Genomic DNA, 18,791 nt, shown 5'->3' with positions numbered 1-18,791 from the left:
GTGACTTAATTTGCTTTGCTTCAGTTCATAGATTTTTAAAGAGATTCCAGGGAAATTTACAAAGTCCCCAAGATGGTGAGGGTAATAGCATCAAGTCAGTTAAATTGGAATCTGGCGGGTTTTATTTTAATTCTCATAACACTTAAGAGTTACCAGCTGTAAACAGAACTTATATTCTACTTCTCATTTTCTTCTGTGAGCCCATGTCACATTCTGAATTACTGGTTTCATTGGTCATAAGCTGTCATTTCTGTTTATGTGTGTTTTACTGTGCAGTGAAATGGAAAAAATTTTTTGTTAAACCAGTTGTGCATCTCTGGTTCTAAAGTGGAAGGAGAATGGAAATTTTAATGTAGAAGATAGTGACTGCCCCCTGACTAGAGTAATCAATGCCAGAACATCTTCTGTACCCAGGGCAAACTCAGCTAAAAAGTTTTTTAAATCATGCTAGGCATAACAAGAACCTTTAAACTCTGTCAATCTCTGTCTCTGAATATACCTGATTCATCACTATGGTGCCTTTCAGCTCCACCCCTCAGTTCGACTGCTCTTCCTGACGCCCTACACACATACTTAAAATTCATTAAAGCTTCTGGTGAAGGCCGGAGGGTTTTTATACTTAATATTATCTTACAGCATAGGAAATTCATAACTCAAATGTTTCAGATCTACAGAATAAAAATGGAGGACATTTCCCTCTGTATGCTCGAAATCTCTCTTCTCTGGCTGTGTAGTTAGTTGTGCCACATGTGTGTCATAAGCATTTACTTCTAAGAAGTAAGTACATCAGAACAGAATCGTTTTTAAAAATAGATTTTTGAATAACAACAAAAAAGTTCCTCATAATTTTAATCTGGAAGGTAAAAAAAAACAGGAAAATTTGTGTTTGGTAGCACTACTACATTCTAGGTTTTCTCTACATATTTTATAAAAGTAAAATTGACAAATATCTGTCTTTTGGCCCATAGTCTTGTTTTCTTTTGTGTCCTGTGCAGAACAGTTCTATTGTTATTATGAAAATTATCTCATCGAGCAATAAATGATACTGTTTGGTATCTACATTGATTTCATTAGCATTTTCCACATTAAAACTTAATGATTTTTGTCATAATTCTTTATTAGCTTTTTTGTATAACTTATCTATCATGTCTAGTTTTGCCTTACAAAATGTAGTGTATAGAGATCCAAATAAGAGATCAACATTTTAATCATTTCAGTGTATTTTGATGTCATTTTCAGTGCACTAACTTACTGTAATGTATAATGTTAACTCTCTCACTAAGAAGTTGAGGGATCTTTCTTTACAATTCTCAGCTGCCAGAATTTTTCCAGATTCCTAACTTACTTTTTGGATCCAAAGAATGACTTCCCAGTGACTAACCTCTGAATCTTGTCACCGGCCTTTGCCCTTTGTCTTGCTCATGACTAATACAGTTCTTGGGCTCCCATACCTGCTCTTCTGAGAGGTTGTGATTGACATCATGATGCCTGGTGAGCACTAACTCACTAGGAATCTGCAGAGTGGGGAAGGCATTATTAAAGATCAGCAGATCTAGTCTGCCTTTCTTTTTTTTTCTTTCTTGCACATTACTCTTAGACCTTCGGATTGGCTTTGTTGATTTATTGCATTTAAGAAGTATTTTGCCCCCTTTGGAGACTCTACTAGAGACATGGCACTTCTCCCACACTCTTGAACAAAGCCCTGTCCTTCTCTATCTGGAGCATCAGTAGCTTTGGTAGAAATGTATTTTAAAAAATAGAAAAACAAAAATCACCCTTCTAGCTAATGTAATAACTGACCAATAGGATGATATGGAATTAGCAGCAGGTCATTTTCATGGACTTACCATACTCAGAACACTATGGATAGCTCATAAATTAGCACATTGCTTAGCAATGTACAAAGTACAAAGTAACTAGTATTTACACTCTCAGTTTAGGAGACTCTACATCTCCTAGCTCCAGAGCTAAGACCTGAAACTCCAGCTAACTGTTGCAGGCATCAAATATATCTGAATGGAAAAGGCAGTAAGTTCAGAGGGGAGGGAGGTCACTAGGGTCCAGTATTAGGCTATCCAAATCCTGATACTTTGTGCATTTCCACTTAAACCAACTCCTTCAGAAAACCACTCTTAATTCCAAAGATCCTAATAATAGAAAACTCTTCTCTTTGGGTGAGTGCAGCTGCCCTGCTCTCCTGACAGTTTCTCTTCTTCCTCATTTAGATTATAAATATGTGGGTGCCTGGGACCATGTGTTTCTTATCCTTACTTTGTAATTCCCTATGGATAAGACTGGCCTGATTCTTACATTGTAATCTAATCACTGACTAAGAGGTCCCCACATTTGCTGAAGGTGATGGATTAGCCTTTCAAGCGCCCCAGCCCAAACAGTGCTGGCTGTCTTGGGCATTCCCATCAGCTGCCTTCCTCTGATATCAATTTCTGTTCGAACCAAATATGCTTCTGTTTATTTTCCCTGGTCACCTCCTTTCCATAGCACATTAAATATATTTTTAAGTAGATATCAAGACTTCTCTTAAAAATATCAGCTTTTCTTTGTGGCAGTCCATATGCGTATACCAGGGAATGTGCGCAGTGAGCAAGGAGATCTGGCCAAACACAAAGGACGCCTTAACTGAGGACACCCAGCTTCATTTGAAAAACCGGCAGGTTAATATAGCCTGACTTTTAGTTAGCCAGTGTTTTTAGCCACTATGTTTTAACTCATTACTATAATAAAACTTAATTCAAATTCATCCTCACTTTTTTACAATTCACTAAAGACATTTTTATTTACTATTGTTTTTAAACAACTAATGAATCTTTTCTCTGTGGTTCAATTGTGCAGATGGGCTATTTTCAATATTCAATATTGAATGTCAATATTTCAATATTTAACATACAATTATTCTTGTTCCTTTATCCCCCTTTGTGGCCCACCTTTCATTCCATTTAGCAGACATGGCTTGCTTTGTGATTTTGAAAAAAAAATAGCATGTAGGTATAACATGGAAGAGATACCAGCAAAATTATTCTTAGTGTTTTTGTAGGCTATCATCTTAAAATCTAATCCAAGTTAAATGTGGTAATCTTTTCACCATTAATACTGCCAAGATTTATTTATTTAGCATTAAAAGACTGTATTCTGGCTTTCCACTCTGCTAGATATAGTCCCAGGTACTGAGAATCTAACAGTGAACAAGGCAGACAAGGATGCTGCCCCCAGCCAGCATACCTTCTAGCAGATGTTGTAGTGGAGATACGAACACAGACAGATCAGATGCACCATGGAGCATTGGCAGTTGATATTCTGATCCCTCTTCTCCTTCCACCCTTGCATCAAGACCATATGTACATTCTTGATACTTGTACCGTTGGGTTGATTTAGTCTCAAGCTGCTACCTTCATCTAAGAAGATGTATCTGGGCCTTGTTTTGTTTCTCTAGTTTTTGTTTTTGTAGTACTAGGGGTGGAACCTAGGAGCTTTTCTACCTCCGGGCTATACTCCCAGACCTATTTTATATTTTATTTGGAAACAGGATCTCACTAAGTTGCTGAGAGCCTCACTAAGTAGCTGAGGCTGGCTTCGAATCTGTGTAAGCCTCCTGTCTCAGCCTCCCAAGCACGGGGATTATAAGCATGTGCCACCACGCCCAGCCTGGGCCTTGTTTTAATGTAAGAATGGAAAAAAAAAAGAAGAGGTACCTGGAAAGGTCAAGTTTCTTATTGCTAAACTGGAATTAATAGCCTGGCTTTACTCTCAGATTGTAAACGTAAGGACTCATTTATTTATCAAACATTTATTGAGTGTGATGTCAGTAAGGGCTCTGTCATAGTCCAAGTTTTATAACTCCTACAAGCATTTCTATAAGTAGCCCATACACTGGTTGGAGAGACAGAGATTCAAAATAACCATTGATATTTACTAATGATGCATTAATACAAATAAAATTGTAATAAAAAAACTTAAGTACAAGTGAGCACCACTAAAGCAATAAAAAACTCTTGGGCAAGGTTTACCACTGAGTAACATCTAAGCAGAGTCTTAAAGGTGAAGTGCAGCATGCTTCAGTACTCAGCATGTTTCCTGAGCCAGGTACCCTGGTAGGCACTGTAGACACAGCAGTGAACTAGACAACATCCCTTTGGGCCCTAGAGAAACACATAATAAATAGATAAGTAAACGCACATTAGATTATAGCACACGGTATGTCAAAAAGTAAAGTCATTTAAGAAAGGGAACAGAGAGTAGCAAAGTTATAAAAGATATAGTTTAAATAGAGCTGTCTGGGATAGCCTCTCTAATAAAAGAACATTTTTGCAGAATTCTCCACAATATGGATCAAGAAGGAAAACAAGAAGCAGGGAAGCCATTTTAGGCAGAAACACAGCATGAGTAAGGGCCTATTGGCTATGAAAGGATGGAATCTATATTGCAAAGTGAAGTGTTCTGAGCTGGGTATGGGGTCTAATGGGGGAAGGAGCACTGTTGTTAGATGAGACTGATAAGGAAGGAAGGGGCCCAATGATGAAGAACCACATGTGCTATACTGAGGATTGTAAATGCCCACATTGTCTACTGGGGGGAGAGGAACAAGATTTGAAAGCTCTTTTAAAAGGAAAATGATATAAATGGATTATGTCTTGGTTCAGTGGGTTTGGCTAGGTGTTTGTGGGTTTTTGGGGGGGTAGAATTATCTCTAGCAGCAATATGCAAGAGTAAGCTAAATGAAAAACACAAGAAGCCAAGTATAAGGTGTTTGTGTTAGTAGAGATAAGAAATTATGTGACATAAAGTAAATCAGTGAGACGAGGATCCAGTGGGGACTGGGGCATTCTGATGTTTTAGGAGAACCTGTATATAAGATTTGGTTCTCATGGAGTATGGAAAAGTCAACAATTGCTAGGTTTAAGTTTGGATATCTGGGTGGATATGCCATTAGCCAGGTTGGGGGTACCTGGAGGTAAGGCAGGTTTCAAAGAACAGAAAGTGAATTTAATTTAGGGAAATGGAAATATAGAACTGGAAATGAGAAGTCAAGTCCAGGCTGAGATACATATTTGACTTTTACTACCATTTCATGGAAATTTAAAAAGGAGAAGCATCAAAAAGAGTAGTAACCATTGTCAGATACTGCAGGGAAACTTAGTAGGATGTGGATTGTTTAGATGTCACTAGATCTGACAGTTGAAAGTCACTAGTGACTTCAAGAAGACAAATTTTAGTGGACATGGGTAGAGACAGAGCCTTGTCATTGTTGAGTTAAAGAACCAAGTAGTAAGAAACTGGGATAATTTGGCCAAATCTGCTGTCCTCTTTTGGGAGCTTTGAACCTTTCCTTCCTCCTCCCTCCTTAGCTTCCCTATGGAGGGACAAATTAAGATCCTTGGATCTCTACATTGGAGAGGGACCAGGGATGATAGCCTGATGCTGATGAGTAATATATTACAGGGAGCATCTTCTTTGGGGAGCAGCAGGCCTGGCCTGTCTCCAGGGAGGAAGGAGATGACATGGATAGGTCTCTGTTGGCTGGGGAAACTAGATCAAGAAGCTGAGGTAGGATGAGAAGCAAAGGGCTTACCAGGCTAGTGAGAGGAACATGAAATTACTTAAGAAACTCCACTCCAGTGAAGGAGTAGAATCTGGCAGAGTGTGGGGGTGGGGGTAGAATCTGAGGCAGTAAACTGATGTTAAGTCGAAATTCAAATATGGGTGCCAGATTTCTCAGAACACAGGAAGGAGGATGTGCAATGGCTGGACTGTTGGCAGTGCTTGTGGCCATAAATACAATAGAGAGGGATTCGTTACCCATTTTTGTCCCACTATTCCAGATATGCAGCACCTATAAAATTCTGAGTAGCATGTATACCAATTATGATAGCTTTAAAATATTATTTGAATTTTTATTATGTTTGAAGAATTGCAAACTTGAGACTTCATGGGTTTCCTGGCATATGGGTGTTTCATTTATATTTGTGAAGCCCAGAGGACAGTCTGGAGGATGTGGGAGGGAGGGAATAAACACCTGAGCTTCTCAAGAGCTGCCAGGAAAGACAGCTTGGACCTGGGTTCCATTCAGGGGTAAGATGAAGGTAGCCGCTAATGGACCCTAAATCTCTTGGAGGGGCAAAGCTCCCAACATTGCACCTTGGTTGGCGCTCAAAACAACGGTCAGAGCAGGGGACCCACTCCCTCAATCCTAGGGACCCCAGCAGTTACCAGTTGGTAGGTCCCCGAAATTCCCCACTTCCGCGCAGAAACCTGCATTCGCCCCTTTTGCTAGTAACGCCGCGGGGCGGGGCTCGAGGGCGTGGCTGGTGGCTGTTTGGAGGCCTCGAGATCCATCAGTTCCTACCAGACTTTTGCTGGGGGTGCCGCCCTTCCCCATGGCTGGACACGGGCCCTCAAACTTCCACCTAACTGGCAGTGGTGGGGCCAGCCCCACAGGGCCACTACCCATGCGGGTTGACACTCCGACCTTCGTGAGCGCCCGGGTGACCCCTGGCAGGCTCATGGTCCGTCCTGGCATCTGGCCAGCCACCTACCCAGACCCTGAAGTCTGGGGGTTGCCACTGAGGCCCCTGCCTTATGAATTACTGGGCGAGGTGAGGCCTTGCCAAGCTGTCGAGCCAGGGGTCTGGTTCCAGAGCCCCTCTGAGGGCACCCGCCCTGCACCTTACATCACTCTGAGGCGCCTCCCAAAGGCAGCACTGCCAGAGGACGTCTTGGCCATTAAGAAGGAGATGGAGCAGCTGGCCAAGGAGCTGAAGCAGAAGAGGATGGCGCTGGGCTACTCCCAGGCCGACGTGGGCTTCGCTATGGGAGCCATGTACGGCAAGGTGCTTAGCCAGACAACCATATGCCGCTTCGAGTCCCAGCAGCTCAGCCTCGCCAATATGTGGAAGCTGCGGCCACTGCTGAAAATGTGGCTGGAAGAAGTGGACACCAAGAACCTTCTGGGCATATGCAAGATGGAGATGATTCTGCAACAGGCTCGGAATCGGAGACAGGCAAGCAAGGAGAGACGCATCAGGAACAACCTGGAGAAACTCTTCCTGCAATGCCCGAGGCCCACACCCCAGCAAATCAGCATCATCGCAGGGCGCCTCCGGCTGCAGAAGAACTTGGTCCAGATTTGGTTCTATAACCGAAGCCAGATGGACAGCCTTGCGACCAATAATGCCTACTCGTGGGAGAGCAGGGCAGCAGCTGGGCCTCCTTTCCCAGGGCCACCCCTGTGCTTTCCCTTGGCCCCGGGGCTCCATTTTGATTTCCCCCACTGCGGGGCAGCCTACCTTACACCCCTGTACTCCTCTGCCCCTTTTCCTGGGGGAGCAGCTCTCCGCTCTGTCCCAGCCACCACTCTTGGTCTTCCTAGGCTTTCAAGCTAAGGGAACCTTGTTGGAAATCAAAGAAGATGGGAAGGGAAAGCTGGGGAAGCATCCTTGGTGTTCATTTCAGGGATTTTAGCCCTACGTTCTCCGTATTTATCTAGAAAAGTTAAGGCTATTGTAGGACGGGAGGAGGGTAGGAAATGTTTAGGAAAAAAACTGGGGAGGGAAGTTGAAGTTTATTGCTGATTTGTGTTTTTCTTTGTTTTTCCCTAGCATTGGCTTTAAGATTATTCTACAATATATAGATGGTTTCAATATTTTGTTTTTCTGTCTTTATTAAGTGAAGATTGTGTCTGTTCCATGTGGTTATCAAGAAACATAGGGTTTATTTTTTTCTTCTTATAAACACAATTTTGAGTGAAAACCTCAAGTCACAAAATACTGACATACTGTTTGGGGTGGATGTGGTGGCACAAGCCTGTAATTCCAGTATTTGGAAGGCTGAGACAGGAGGATCACAGGTTCTAGGACAGCCTCAGCAAGTAGTGAGATTCTCATCAATCTAGAGAGAGCATTTCAAATTAAAAATAAAATAGGTTGGGGTATAGCTTGGAGGTAAAATGCTTCTGAGTTCAATTCCCAGTAACACACACACACACACACACACACACACACACACGGAATATACTTTTTTAATTAAAAAAAAACAAGCAGAACTTCACACAAACACAAATATCCAGACTTGAGAATGGCATAGGAAGTGAGTACAAAGGTACCTCAGAGCCCTTGCTGAAACACTTAAGTTTTCTTGGAAGCTGGCTTTTTTTCTAATATACCTGTACATTTCCAGTGCCCCCATAGTGTCCACCTTATACAGTCCCATGGCTTTTCTTGTGGTCCTGCTACTCTATTCTGGGTCCCTCTTTTACTGAAATTTGCAAGCCAGACAACTGCAGTTTTGGCCTCATCTCTAGGATAGTTCTCTAGGTTTTAGCTCCATTTGGGTTTTTTCCTCTGGGAATTTTCTGTACTTTCTTCTGAGCTCAGATATGCTTTTGAGAGATTGTGATAGTTGATCTGACATTCCATGCTGGGTTTTTTTTTTTTTTTTTGCCATCATGTCAATTTGCTTATCCAACCTCAGCTCTGAAAGTGGTCTTTTCCAACTTTTCAATTCCATTTTGGTCAATTTTGGTTATAATACACTAAATGTAAATTAGTAATCTCTGTTTAAAGCTGGGGAGGTAGCTCAGTGCTGGAACTCCAACTTAGCATGGGCAACCCTGTGCTCAATCCCTAGCTTCCAAAAAACAAATAAAATCCTTGTTTTCAGATCTGCTACCACACATTCACATGTGCTGCTTGTCTGATAATTTCATCATTGTATATCTGAGTTATGCTAACTTTTTACTTACTAATGTCAGTTTTTGCCTTCTCTACTATTTCCTTAATCAGTCTTTGTAAGAGTTTTATAAGTATTTTATCATAAATATCTATTCATATTAATTATACCAGGTGATGGATTTCACTGTAATATTTTCATACTTGCATATAGTTTATCATGTTTATCCTCCTTTGCTCCCTCCATCCCATTCCCTCTTACCCCATCCAACAAGTCTTCCCCTTGCTTAATAGTCCTTCTACTTCCAGTTTTCTTCCATTTTCTTTTAGTTTTTACATATGAAAGTAAACATCCAGTACTTATTTTTCTGGATCTGGCTTATTTTGCTTAACTTGATGACCTCCAGTTCCATCTGTTTTTCAGCAAATGACATTATCTTATTCATAGTTGCATATGTTGAATAATACTTTATTGTGTGTGTTTGTGTGTGACAGATACACTCATCTGTCAACAACCACCAAAGCTAATTCCACCTTTTGGCTATACTGCTACAATAAACATGGGTATGCACGTATCTCTTGTATATTGAGTTCTTTTCTTTCAGATAAGTACCCAGGAGTGGTATGGCTGGATCATGTAGTAGTTCTACTTTTAGTTTTTGGGGGACCCTCCATACCATTTTTCATAAAAAGTTCAGTCTCCATGTGTTTGTACAATTTCTATAGTTTCTATTGCTGTTTATTGCTAGTTTTATTCCATTATGATGTTATAAGTTGCATGAAGATATTTTAATTTTTTTGTGGTACTAGGGATTGAATCCAGGGGCATTCTACCTCTGAACCATAGCCTCAGCCCTATTTGATTTTTTATTTTGAAACAGGGCCTCACTAAATTGCTGAGGGACTTCCTAATTTTTTCCTAATTCTGAGGCTGACTTCAACTTCCAATTTTCCTGTTTCATCCTCTCAAATACTAGGATTACAGGCATGTGCCACCATACCTGGCTCAATTATTTTTAAATCTTAGACTTGCTTTATGGCCAGTTGAATTGAAGTCACTCACTGTTATTTTATTGGTGCCTATATGTTTGGTGCATATATATTTACAATTGTATCTTCTTGATAAATCATTCCCTTTATCAGTATGTAGTAACCCTCCTTTATGCTTCTGACTTTGGCTTAAAAATCTGTTTTTTCAGATATGTGAGTTTAGCTACTCCTGCTTCTATTCAGCTCCCATGTGCTTGGAATATTATTTTTCAGCCTTTCACTTTCAGTCTGTCTTTGCCAATGAGGTGAATTTCTTGTAGGTAACATCTTCTCATTAGAGCGCTAAGACTATATTCAAGGATGTTATTGAAAAGTATGTACTTGTTTCTCTCATTTTGTTATTTTTCTTCTGGTTACTTTGAATATTCTATGTTTTTTCCTCTCTTACTCATCTTAGAGACTTGATAGTTTTCTGTATTAATAATTTTTTATTATTGCCTAATTTTCTTTTTTTTGGGGGGGGTGGCTGGGGATGGAACCCAGGGGCATTTGACCTCTGAGCTACACCCCCTGCCCTATTTTTTATTCTTTATTTTGAAACCGGGTCTCACTGAGTTGCAGAGGGCCTCACTAAGTAGCTGAGGCTGTCCGCGAACTGGGATCCTCCAGGTCTCAGCCTCCTGAATGCTGGGATTACAAGCGTGCGCCACCACGCCCGGCTTCATTTGTTTATCTACTCTTCTAGTAAGATTATTTTTCCCATGCTCTTATGACTGTGTTTGTCATTCTTCCTCTTCTGGGTGTAAGGTTTCCTTAAGTATCTTCTGTAATGATGGTTTATTGATCGTGAATTCTCTTAATTTATGTTTATCATGGAAGGTCTTTATTTCTTGTTTCATTCTGAAGGATAACTTTTCTGGGTATAGTCATATAACTTGACAGTTTGATGGGTTTTTTTCTAAGACTTGAAATACATCAATTTTATACTTACCTGACCTTTGGAGTTTCTTCTCAGAAGCCTGCTGTTACTTGGATGGGCTAGCCCTTATAAATGACTCGGTGCTTCTCTCTTGCAGCTTTCAATATTGTTTATTTCTCTTATACTTTTTGCAGTGTAACTATAATGTTTTGCGACAAGATTTTTTTCTGGTCATGTCTACTTGGAGTTCTAATTGCCTTCTATACCTGATATCCATGCCTTATTCAAGATTTGGGAATTTTCTGCTATAACTTCACCATATAAGCTTTCTGTGCCTTTAGCCTATAGGTCTTCTCTGTATTCCAGTTATGTATGTGTTTGTTCTTTTAATGGTGTCCTAGAGAGCCTGTATGTTCTGTTCATTATTCCTTTTTTCCTTTATTATTGTCTGAAAATGATAATTCCTCAACTTTGTCTTCAAGCCCTGATTTTTTTTCTTCCACTTGATCCAGCATATTAGTGAGGTTTTCAATTGAATGTTTACTCTGACTTACTGAGCTTTGTTTTCCAAGATTTCTGATTGGTTCTTTTTCAAAATCTTTATCTCCTTATTAAAGTGCTATTCATATTCTGCATTCATATTCTACATTGTCTTTCATAATTCATTCAGCTGTTTATTTGTATCCTCTTGAAATTCACTGAGTATTTTTAAAATCATTCTTTTGAATCATTTATTCAGTATTTCATCTATTTTTATATCTTTGGATTCCATTTCTAGAGATTTATTTCTTGTCTTGAGGAATAAATATTGTTTTTCATATCTTATCTTCCTATATTAGGATTTGTGCATCTATTGAGATGAATATCTCTTCCTTTATAATGTGAGGGCCATCTTAGTGACTAGCCTCTTCTTGATGCTATGCCCTGAGATCCAGGTTTACATGTAGTGTTGAGTTTAATTATAATTGGACTTCACAGTATAGTTTCCCTATGGCTTTTCTTGGCTATAATTAGAGGGTTTTGACATGATATGCATATTGTATTGGAGCCTGAGAGACCTACTTTCTCTCTAGGTCTCATAGGAGTGAGTTAACTCTGGTAGTTCTGGCAGGCATAATGTAGACAGCAGAATACATGGGGTGCACCCTCTGTGGTGACTCCTTTTTCTTGTCACTAATGTGCAGTCTGATAGGATATGAGAGAACCTCTGCTGATATCTTTGGTAGATGCAGTATCCACCACCATTGTGCTATTTATCTTTGCTCTAGGGGAAAATTCCCCCAGTTATGGCTAATTTGAGCTAGACCTATCACTAGGAGCTTTTTATCTCTCCTACTTTGTAAGGTGAAATATTTGCCAAGAAATAAAGTAATAAAACAACAGTCACCATACCACCACCACCACCAGAAAGGGATGGTCAAAAATAATATAGCATAAGCCAAAAAGTTAAAAATAATAAAAATAAAATTAATCTAAAATTAAAAAGACAAAAATGAAAAAAATTAGACTTAAAAATTTAAAAAGGGAGAAAGTTTAAAAAGTAAAGACACTAAATATTAAAAGGAAAAAGAAACATGTGTGCATATACACATGAAAAATAGCAATAACAAAAAACCTTAATAAAAATGAAAATGTCCACTCCACCAGGATGCTTGATAGTGTGCTAAGAATGGCTGACTGTAACCTATGCCAAGCGGAGCTTCTGTCCATGCCTTCTTAGTCTGTACCCTTGGAAGAGGAAAAGGCTGAGGTTATTCATCCCCTGCTGTCTTTTGTTGTGTTTGCCAGATGACCAGTGTAAGTGGTTTGTGGCTGGAGCCAATTGAATACTTCTTGGCTGCCCTGAATGCCAAAATGAGCCAGGCAGAAGGCAGAGCTCCCCGAGCAAAGATTTGCCCTGGAGTTGTTTGGGTTGTGCACTCCAAGATCCAAGCAGACACCAGTGTGTCAGCATGTCACCAAGGTAGCATGGCGTATGGACTTAACTGGCACAGGTTCCCTCCAATGCCCCTCACACTGCATTCCAGGTATAGGGCTGACATTGAACACAGCAGCATGCCAAGGACTCCAGCACCCTTTGCACTGCTCACTCCACTCTGAGTGCGGGGAGACACTGTGGAGTAGCAGCTGTCTGTTCTGGGGATGAATGGTGGTGAGCCCTTTGCAACATCACCCAGTACTCTGGTATCCAAGTCTTAGTTCCCTTGTGATATCACACATGAGGGCTGGTTCCCCAGATTCCTACAGCTGGCTTCCTGAACTGTCAGGTTTTTGTTATTGTTGTTGTTGTTGTTGTTGTTGTTGTTGGTGGTGGTGGTGGTGGTGGTGGTGGTGGTGGTGTGTGTGTGTGTGTATGTGTGTGTGTGTGTGTGTGTGTGTGTGTGTGTGTGTGTAGTGGTACTGGAGATCGAACCCTGGGATGTTCTACTCTCCTAGTCCTTTTTATTTCTTTTTTTCTTTTCCTTTTTTTTTAACAGGATCTCACATCTAACTTACCATGTTCTAACCACAAGCCTGTGATCCTTCTGTCTCAGCCTCCCAAGTGCTAGAATTACAGTTGTGTGTCACAGTGTCCAGCTCTGAATTGCTAGTTTTAAAAGGGAAGCATCCTCCACTCCCTTCCATATTGAAGTCCAGTTTTCTACCACATAGAATCCTTAGGGAATTTGTCACAGGCTCTCCTCTAGGGCCAAACTGACTCTCAAGACAGTCAGTCTGTGTAGTAATATTGCCATAGGGACCCAGAGAACAACAACAACAACAAAAAAAAAATACAGAGGCCCTTGACTCCTGAAACAATAAGATGGAAAAAGACCTTCCCAGTATGGCTGCATATGGCACCGTGAAAGTATACCAGGAAGTACGAAGGCCATCTCTTGAGCCTCTTAGCTAGGCAAATCCCATGTCTGTTTAGAATATATTTCTTTTTTCTTTGAATTTTTTTTAATTGGTGAATTTTAGTCATACATCTTAATGGGGTACAAGATCGATAGAGACATACATGTACGCCTCACTGATTGACTTTTATATGTTTATGAATGTAGACTCTTTTTCTTTTCTTTTCTTTTCTTTCTTTTCTTTTCTTTTTTGCAATACTGGGGATGGAACCCTACTATATTTGGAAACAGGGTCTCACTAAGTTGCTGAGAGCCTCACTAAGTAGCTGAGGCTGGTTTTGAACCCGTGTGATCCTCCTGTCTCAGCCTCTCAAGTGCTGGGATTACAAGTGCACACTTGCTTAGACTGTGTTTCTGAAAGATGCTGATTGGTATGATAGTGGTACTCACTGGGACTCTTCCACTTCCACTTCTAGCCGTGGCTTCTGCCACGCTGCCCTGTGATCAGTGCTGGGTGCTTTTTTCAGCCTCTGTTTCACTATCCAAAACATCTCTGGATTTCCTCCAGTCTCTGTATGTTCCTTACTGACCTTTAGCTCTTTCCATAGTCACCTACCTCCCGTGCTCCACAGCATGGAGCATCCCCAAGTGTAGCTCAGCCTTCAGGAATTAATTCTTGGTGAAAAGTAAATATTCATGTAGTACTCGCATTCTTCTAACTATTCTAAAGTTTCCTGACCATAAACAACAAATTATGACATATTTAATCTTTAAAGCGTGTTTATAAGCTGCATTGTTTCAGGTAGACAATGGATATGTATAGATACTACACATAAACACCTGTAAGATTAGATTGGTCCTCATATTATTTGGTCAAAATATAGAATCATATTGGAAATATGATGGACACAAAGCAGGTACAAATGAACCATAACTCAGCTCAGCTTCCCACAGTCCAGTGACACTGCCCCAGTGACCGTGCCCCAAATAGAATCCCATGGGCTGAGCGTGTGGGTCAGTGGTAGAGCACTTACCCAGCATGCACAAAGCCCTCTGTTCCATCCTCAATACTGAAGGAAAAAATAGGTTCCCACACATGTGGAAAAGATTCAGTTCTATACCATTGCTTTTTTCCCTTGAGACTTACATCACTGAGGAAATAAAAACTTCATCTCTGCTTTTAACATTTCTATTTAAGAAAATATTTAAACCAAGTATGGGTGGCAGGCACCTGTAATCCCAGCTACTGGGGAGGCTGAGGCAGGAGGATCAATTGAGTCTAAGAGTTTGAAACCAACCAAGGCAACATAGCAAGACCCCATCTCAAAAACATAAAAATAAAAGACCAACAAAAGAGAATTTTTTAAAAAAAGAAAAATGAAAATGTTTAAAAACATTAAGCTCTTCTGGTTCCTGGACTGAACATAAGAACAGATAGTCCACAACCTCACCTGGAGGAAAACACTGAGTGAATGCCCGAGTCTTTGCCCCCAGCTTTACAGCAGCTCAGAGAAACCATGTGCACAGCACACAGCTGTACAGACCCAGCATGACAAATGTAAGCATTTTCTTCTTGTCAGTGTCTGAAGACAAAGCATTAATGATGCACATAGACTGGTATAAGTGGAGCCAAACTGCAATCGCTTAGCTTTAAATTCAACAGATGATTAATCACTTACTGTTGGATTATCCAACTAACAGTCATACAGCACCAACTCCCTTCCTTCTCCTAGACAGCCTTTCTGGTAAGCCTTGGAAGGGAGATGTTTCTGCAGAGTCAGGCAGCCTTTAATGAACAACTGCTTGTGCTAGAAGTATCCAGCTCCTATAGGCCTTGAGGAGGTGATGACCCAGGCTGTTCCTGAGATTCTTCTGCAGCCCCTGCAGATGTGAAGAAATGGTGATGGGCTCTCAGTGTCAGAGAAGAGCTCCAAGGGTGTGTCGCACCTGCAAAGCCTCATCGCTTACACACCTGCTCCACCTCAGCTTAGGCCAGAACTGGTGTGTGTCACTCATCAGCGTTCACATGATTTCAAATGCAATTTTCCACCACTGGTCTTCCTAACTTGCTGTGAAAAGAGAAAAAACTAAATCTTAGGAAAAACTTTATATCAAAGTGATTTCCAAATTTTCAGTCTTCCTTCATATTCTTCATATTTCCTCCACTTTAATTTAAAAACAGATTTCAAGCACTTGTTCAGTAGGTCTTCACCATTAATCTGAAACTTTTTTATCAAATGTTTCCATAATCTTGTGTTTTCATAGACAAGGTAGGTATTTTTAACCTGAAAACCTTGACCCCATTAGTATATAATATGCATAGTATGTTTGGATTTATGTGCATTTTCTTTAAAGATGGTTGATAGACTTCATTAAATTTTCCAAGGGGACCATAACTCTTTAGATCAATAATGTCAGAATTTAGGAATCATATTCCCTTTGGCAACTTTACTTTTAGGAGTTTGCTTTTGAAAATACCTATCTAATAGGTAGTTCCTAGTATTTAAAAAAAAATCTGTAGCTGGGCATGGTGGTGCACGCTTGTAATCCCCGCATTTGGGAGGCAGAGAGGAGAATCACGCAGGTTCAAAGCCAGGCGCATGTGCTGGCTTAGGAGACCCTGTTTCCAAGTTTAAAAATGTAAAAATAGGTCTGGGAGTGTAGCCCGGAGGTAGAAGGGCTTCCAGGAACCCCAGTACCACCAAAAAAAAAAAAATCTGTATTTTTTAATATCCCCAGATCAGTGTTGTATTAAGGCCCTGAATCATTTTTATATAGGTCAAGTCTAGACCTACTGATTTTTACCATACTGATTTTCACCTTTTTTGTTCTTAAACTTTTATCAATCTTATCACAAAGATAAATTTCTCCTTTTCTTAGAAGCTTTCCTCATCTCTTGTCTAAGAAAATATGAGGTGTTTAGACATAAAACCATTATTGTTTTCTTAAATTATTGCCTGCTGTCTATAATTTCATATTTTAAATATATGTTCTGTATATCCTTGTTTATTATGCTAGAACTGTGCCATGAGGATGTATTTTTCAGAATAGCCCCTTTTGCTTTTGGCTTTCTTCTAGAAATAGTCTTGCTTACTAAACAGTATTGGTTTTCTTGGCAGAATCTGCTCATGATGAATTCTTTTTAGAGTGCAAAAATGCTATTATCTATGTAGAACAATGTTTTAAAATGAAAACTACAATACCATTCCCAATAAAATCCTGGTGGAATGTGAGGTTAGTATTTGACAAAGTAATTCTAAATAAAAGAATAAAACTCAGGAAATAGTTTAAGAAATTTGAAAGAGTTAGGTGGCCTTGTCCTGCCATATGCTGAAACTAAAATGAATTAAGTTGTAGTAATGGTAATGCACAAAATAGCACAAACATTTGGCTACTTCATTCACTGAAAGTAAGTTGACATAAAAGCTTTTATATATTCCCTTTGACCCATTATTTCAACCTTTAAGAATTTTTTTTGGGGGGTGGTACTGGGGTTCCTGGAAGCCCTTCTACCTTAGGGCTATACTCCCAGGCCTATTTTATATTTTTTTTTATTTTTGGAAACAGGATCTCTTAAGCCAGGGCGGCTGGCTTCGAACCTGCGTGATCCTCCTGTCTCCGCCTCCCAAGCGTGGGGATTACAAGCGTGCGCCACCATGCCCAGCAACTTTTAAGAATTTTTATTAGAAAATAGTTGTGTGAATGTGTGGAGAAATTTAGCAGTAAGGATGGCCACTATAACATTTTTAAATTAGAAACAATCAAATGTCCATCAAAGAGAATAAATAAATAAAATATCCTATATAGTTAAACTGGGTTGCAGACCACAGTTTTTGACAAATAAAAGTTCAGAGTTGATTGGGGTTTCGTTTGTTTGTTTGTTTGTTTGTTTGTTTGTTTTGGTGGTACTGGGGATGGAACCCAGGGGCATTCTACCTCTGGGCTATACTCCCAGACCTATTTTTTATATTTTTTTATTTGGAAACAGATCTCTTAAGCCAGCGAGGCTGCCTTTGAACCTGCACTTGCTCCTGTCTCAGCCTCCCAAGCGCGAGGATTACCAGTGTGCACCACCACTCCCGTCCAGAGTTGATTGTTGAATAAGACAAAACATCTTATAAAATGTATAGTACCATTTACAAAAATATATACAACCTAGAGAAAAAAGTAAATATATATATATATATATTAGTATTGTTGTTGATTTTTTTAAACTTTTAAGAAATATTTTTAAAAGCAATAAAGAATCTAGAATTCCAAGAAATGTTCATTCTCCCAGTCTTCTTTGTGTTTAAAATTGTAATTTCTCATTACAAACCAACATTTAAAAGAGAAAATGTAACCTTTTCATTTTTAGTCACATTTATACTCTTTAAAAAGAAAGTCAGTTCTCTAAATTGAGGGATTCTGGGACATACAAAGTAGAAAGACGTTGCTAAAAATCAGGACTTTTAAAAAAAATCAGATGCCCATTAATGTTAGAGATGTATTGTATATCAGTAAGTAAAGATACCTGCCATATGCCTGTTTTTCTGCAAAACATGGTAATTACATTACAATTTATATACCTCTATGTAGTTAACCCAGACTTAGAATATAAGTCCAAAGCATTTTTATGTTTCTGAATGTTTATTTTCCAATTTAAAAAAGCATTTAAGAATATCAATGTCCTGATTTTAGCACAGTTAGAATCATTCTTGCTTGCCATTTTTGAAGAAACCAAATAAATACAAATGAGCTCTATGAACTTCTGAGTTGAAAGGCAGGATTAGTCTCTGTGAGCACATCGCCTGCCCTTTCAAGGATGATCTGTCATGAAGTGAATCCATGCCAATACCCCATAAATCCTTAAGATAAGGCCTTAACCTGATCATGGCTACACTAGTGAAGAGAAGTATAGCAGGAGACTTTGAGAGACTGCATAGCCTGCCATCATACATCTGTTAGGCAGCCTCTCTGACACCTCACTTTTTAGCTGGGAGTCCTGCTATAAATTCTGCTAAACCAGAATTAGTTACTTTGGCCTTGAACTTGGACTTCTTGGTTTTCCTTCTCACAGCTTCCAACAAAATGACAAGATACAAACTAGTTTCACTTATTGCTATTGACTCTTCTACTGATTTCCTGCCAAAGACTGTGGTTGAAAAAGGAAAAATTGGGGCCTTCTGGGGAAATTGCTACATTTCAAATTCAGTATTCCTTTCTAAAACTACACAGCCTGTATGGTATTTCTTTCTCAAAGTTTTAACTGAGTCCCTTTTTTCTCCCTAGATGTCTAGGACTAATTCCTTTTGTCTCCCTAGATGTCTCTTCTAAGACTACATTCAGGAGTCAGGGCAGTATATAAAATACATTAACTTTGAGCTG

At 39.7% G+C, this 18,791-nt stretch overlaps 2 protein-coding genes across 3 annotated transcripts in view; both read left to right on the top strand.

Annotated features, from left to right (window-relative positions):
- The window catches only part of ARB2A (ARB2 cotranscriptional regulator A), a gene marked incomplete at both ends in the record, with an annotated part of 396,136 nt that overhangs the window by 270,861 nt on the left and 106,484 nt on the right, over positions 1–18,791 (top strand). The window lies entirely within an intron of this gene.
- On the top strand, positions 6,462–7,394 carry POU5F2 (POU domain class 5, transcription factor 2; the record flags this gene model as incomplete). The annotated part of the gene is made up of 1 exon (XM_080710018.1): positions 6,462–7,394. One exon carries the CDS (start codon positions 6,462–6,464, stop codon positions 7,392–7,394), a length of 933 nt encoding a protein of 310 aa, XP_080566144.1.

Source organism: Muscardinus avellanarius, assembly GCF_963383645.1.
Source record: "Muscardinus avellanarius genome assembly, chromosome: 1".
Taxonomy (NCBI): Eukaryota; Metazoa; Chordata; class Mammalia; order Rodentia; family Gliridae; genus Muscardinus; species Muscardinus avellanarius.
Note: the sequence above shows the minus strand (reverse complement) of the source record. Positions and strands in the feature narration are given on the sequence as shown.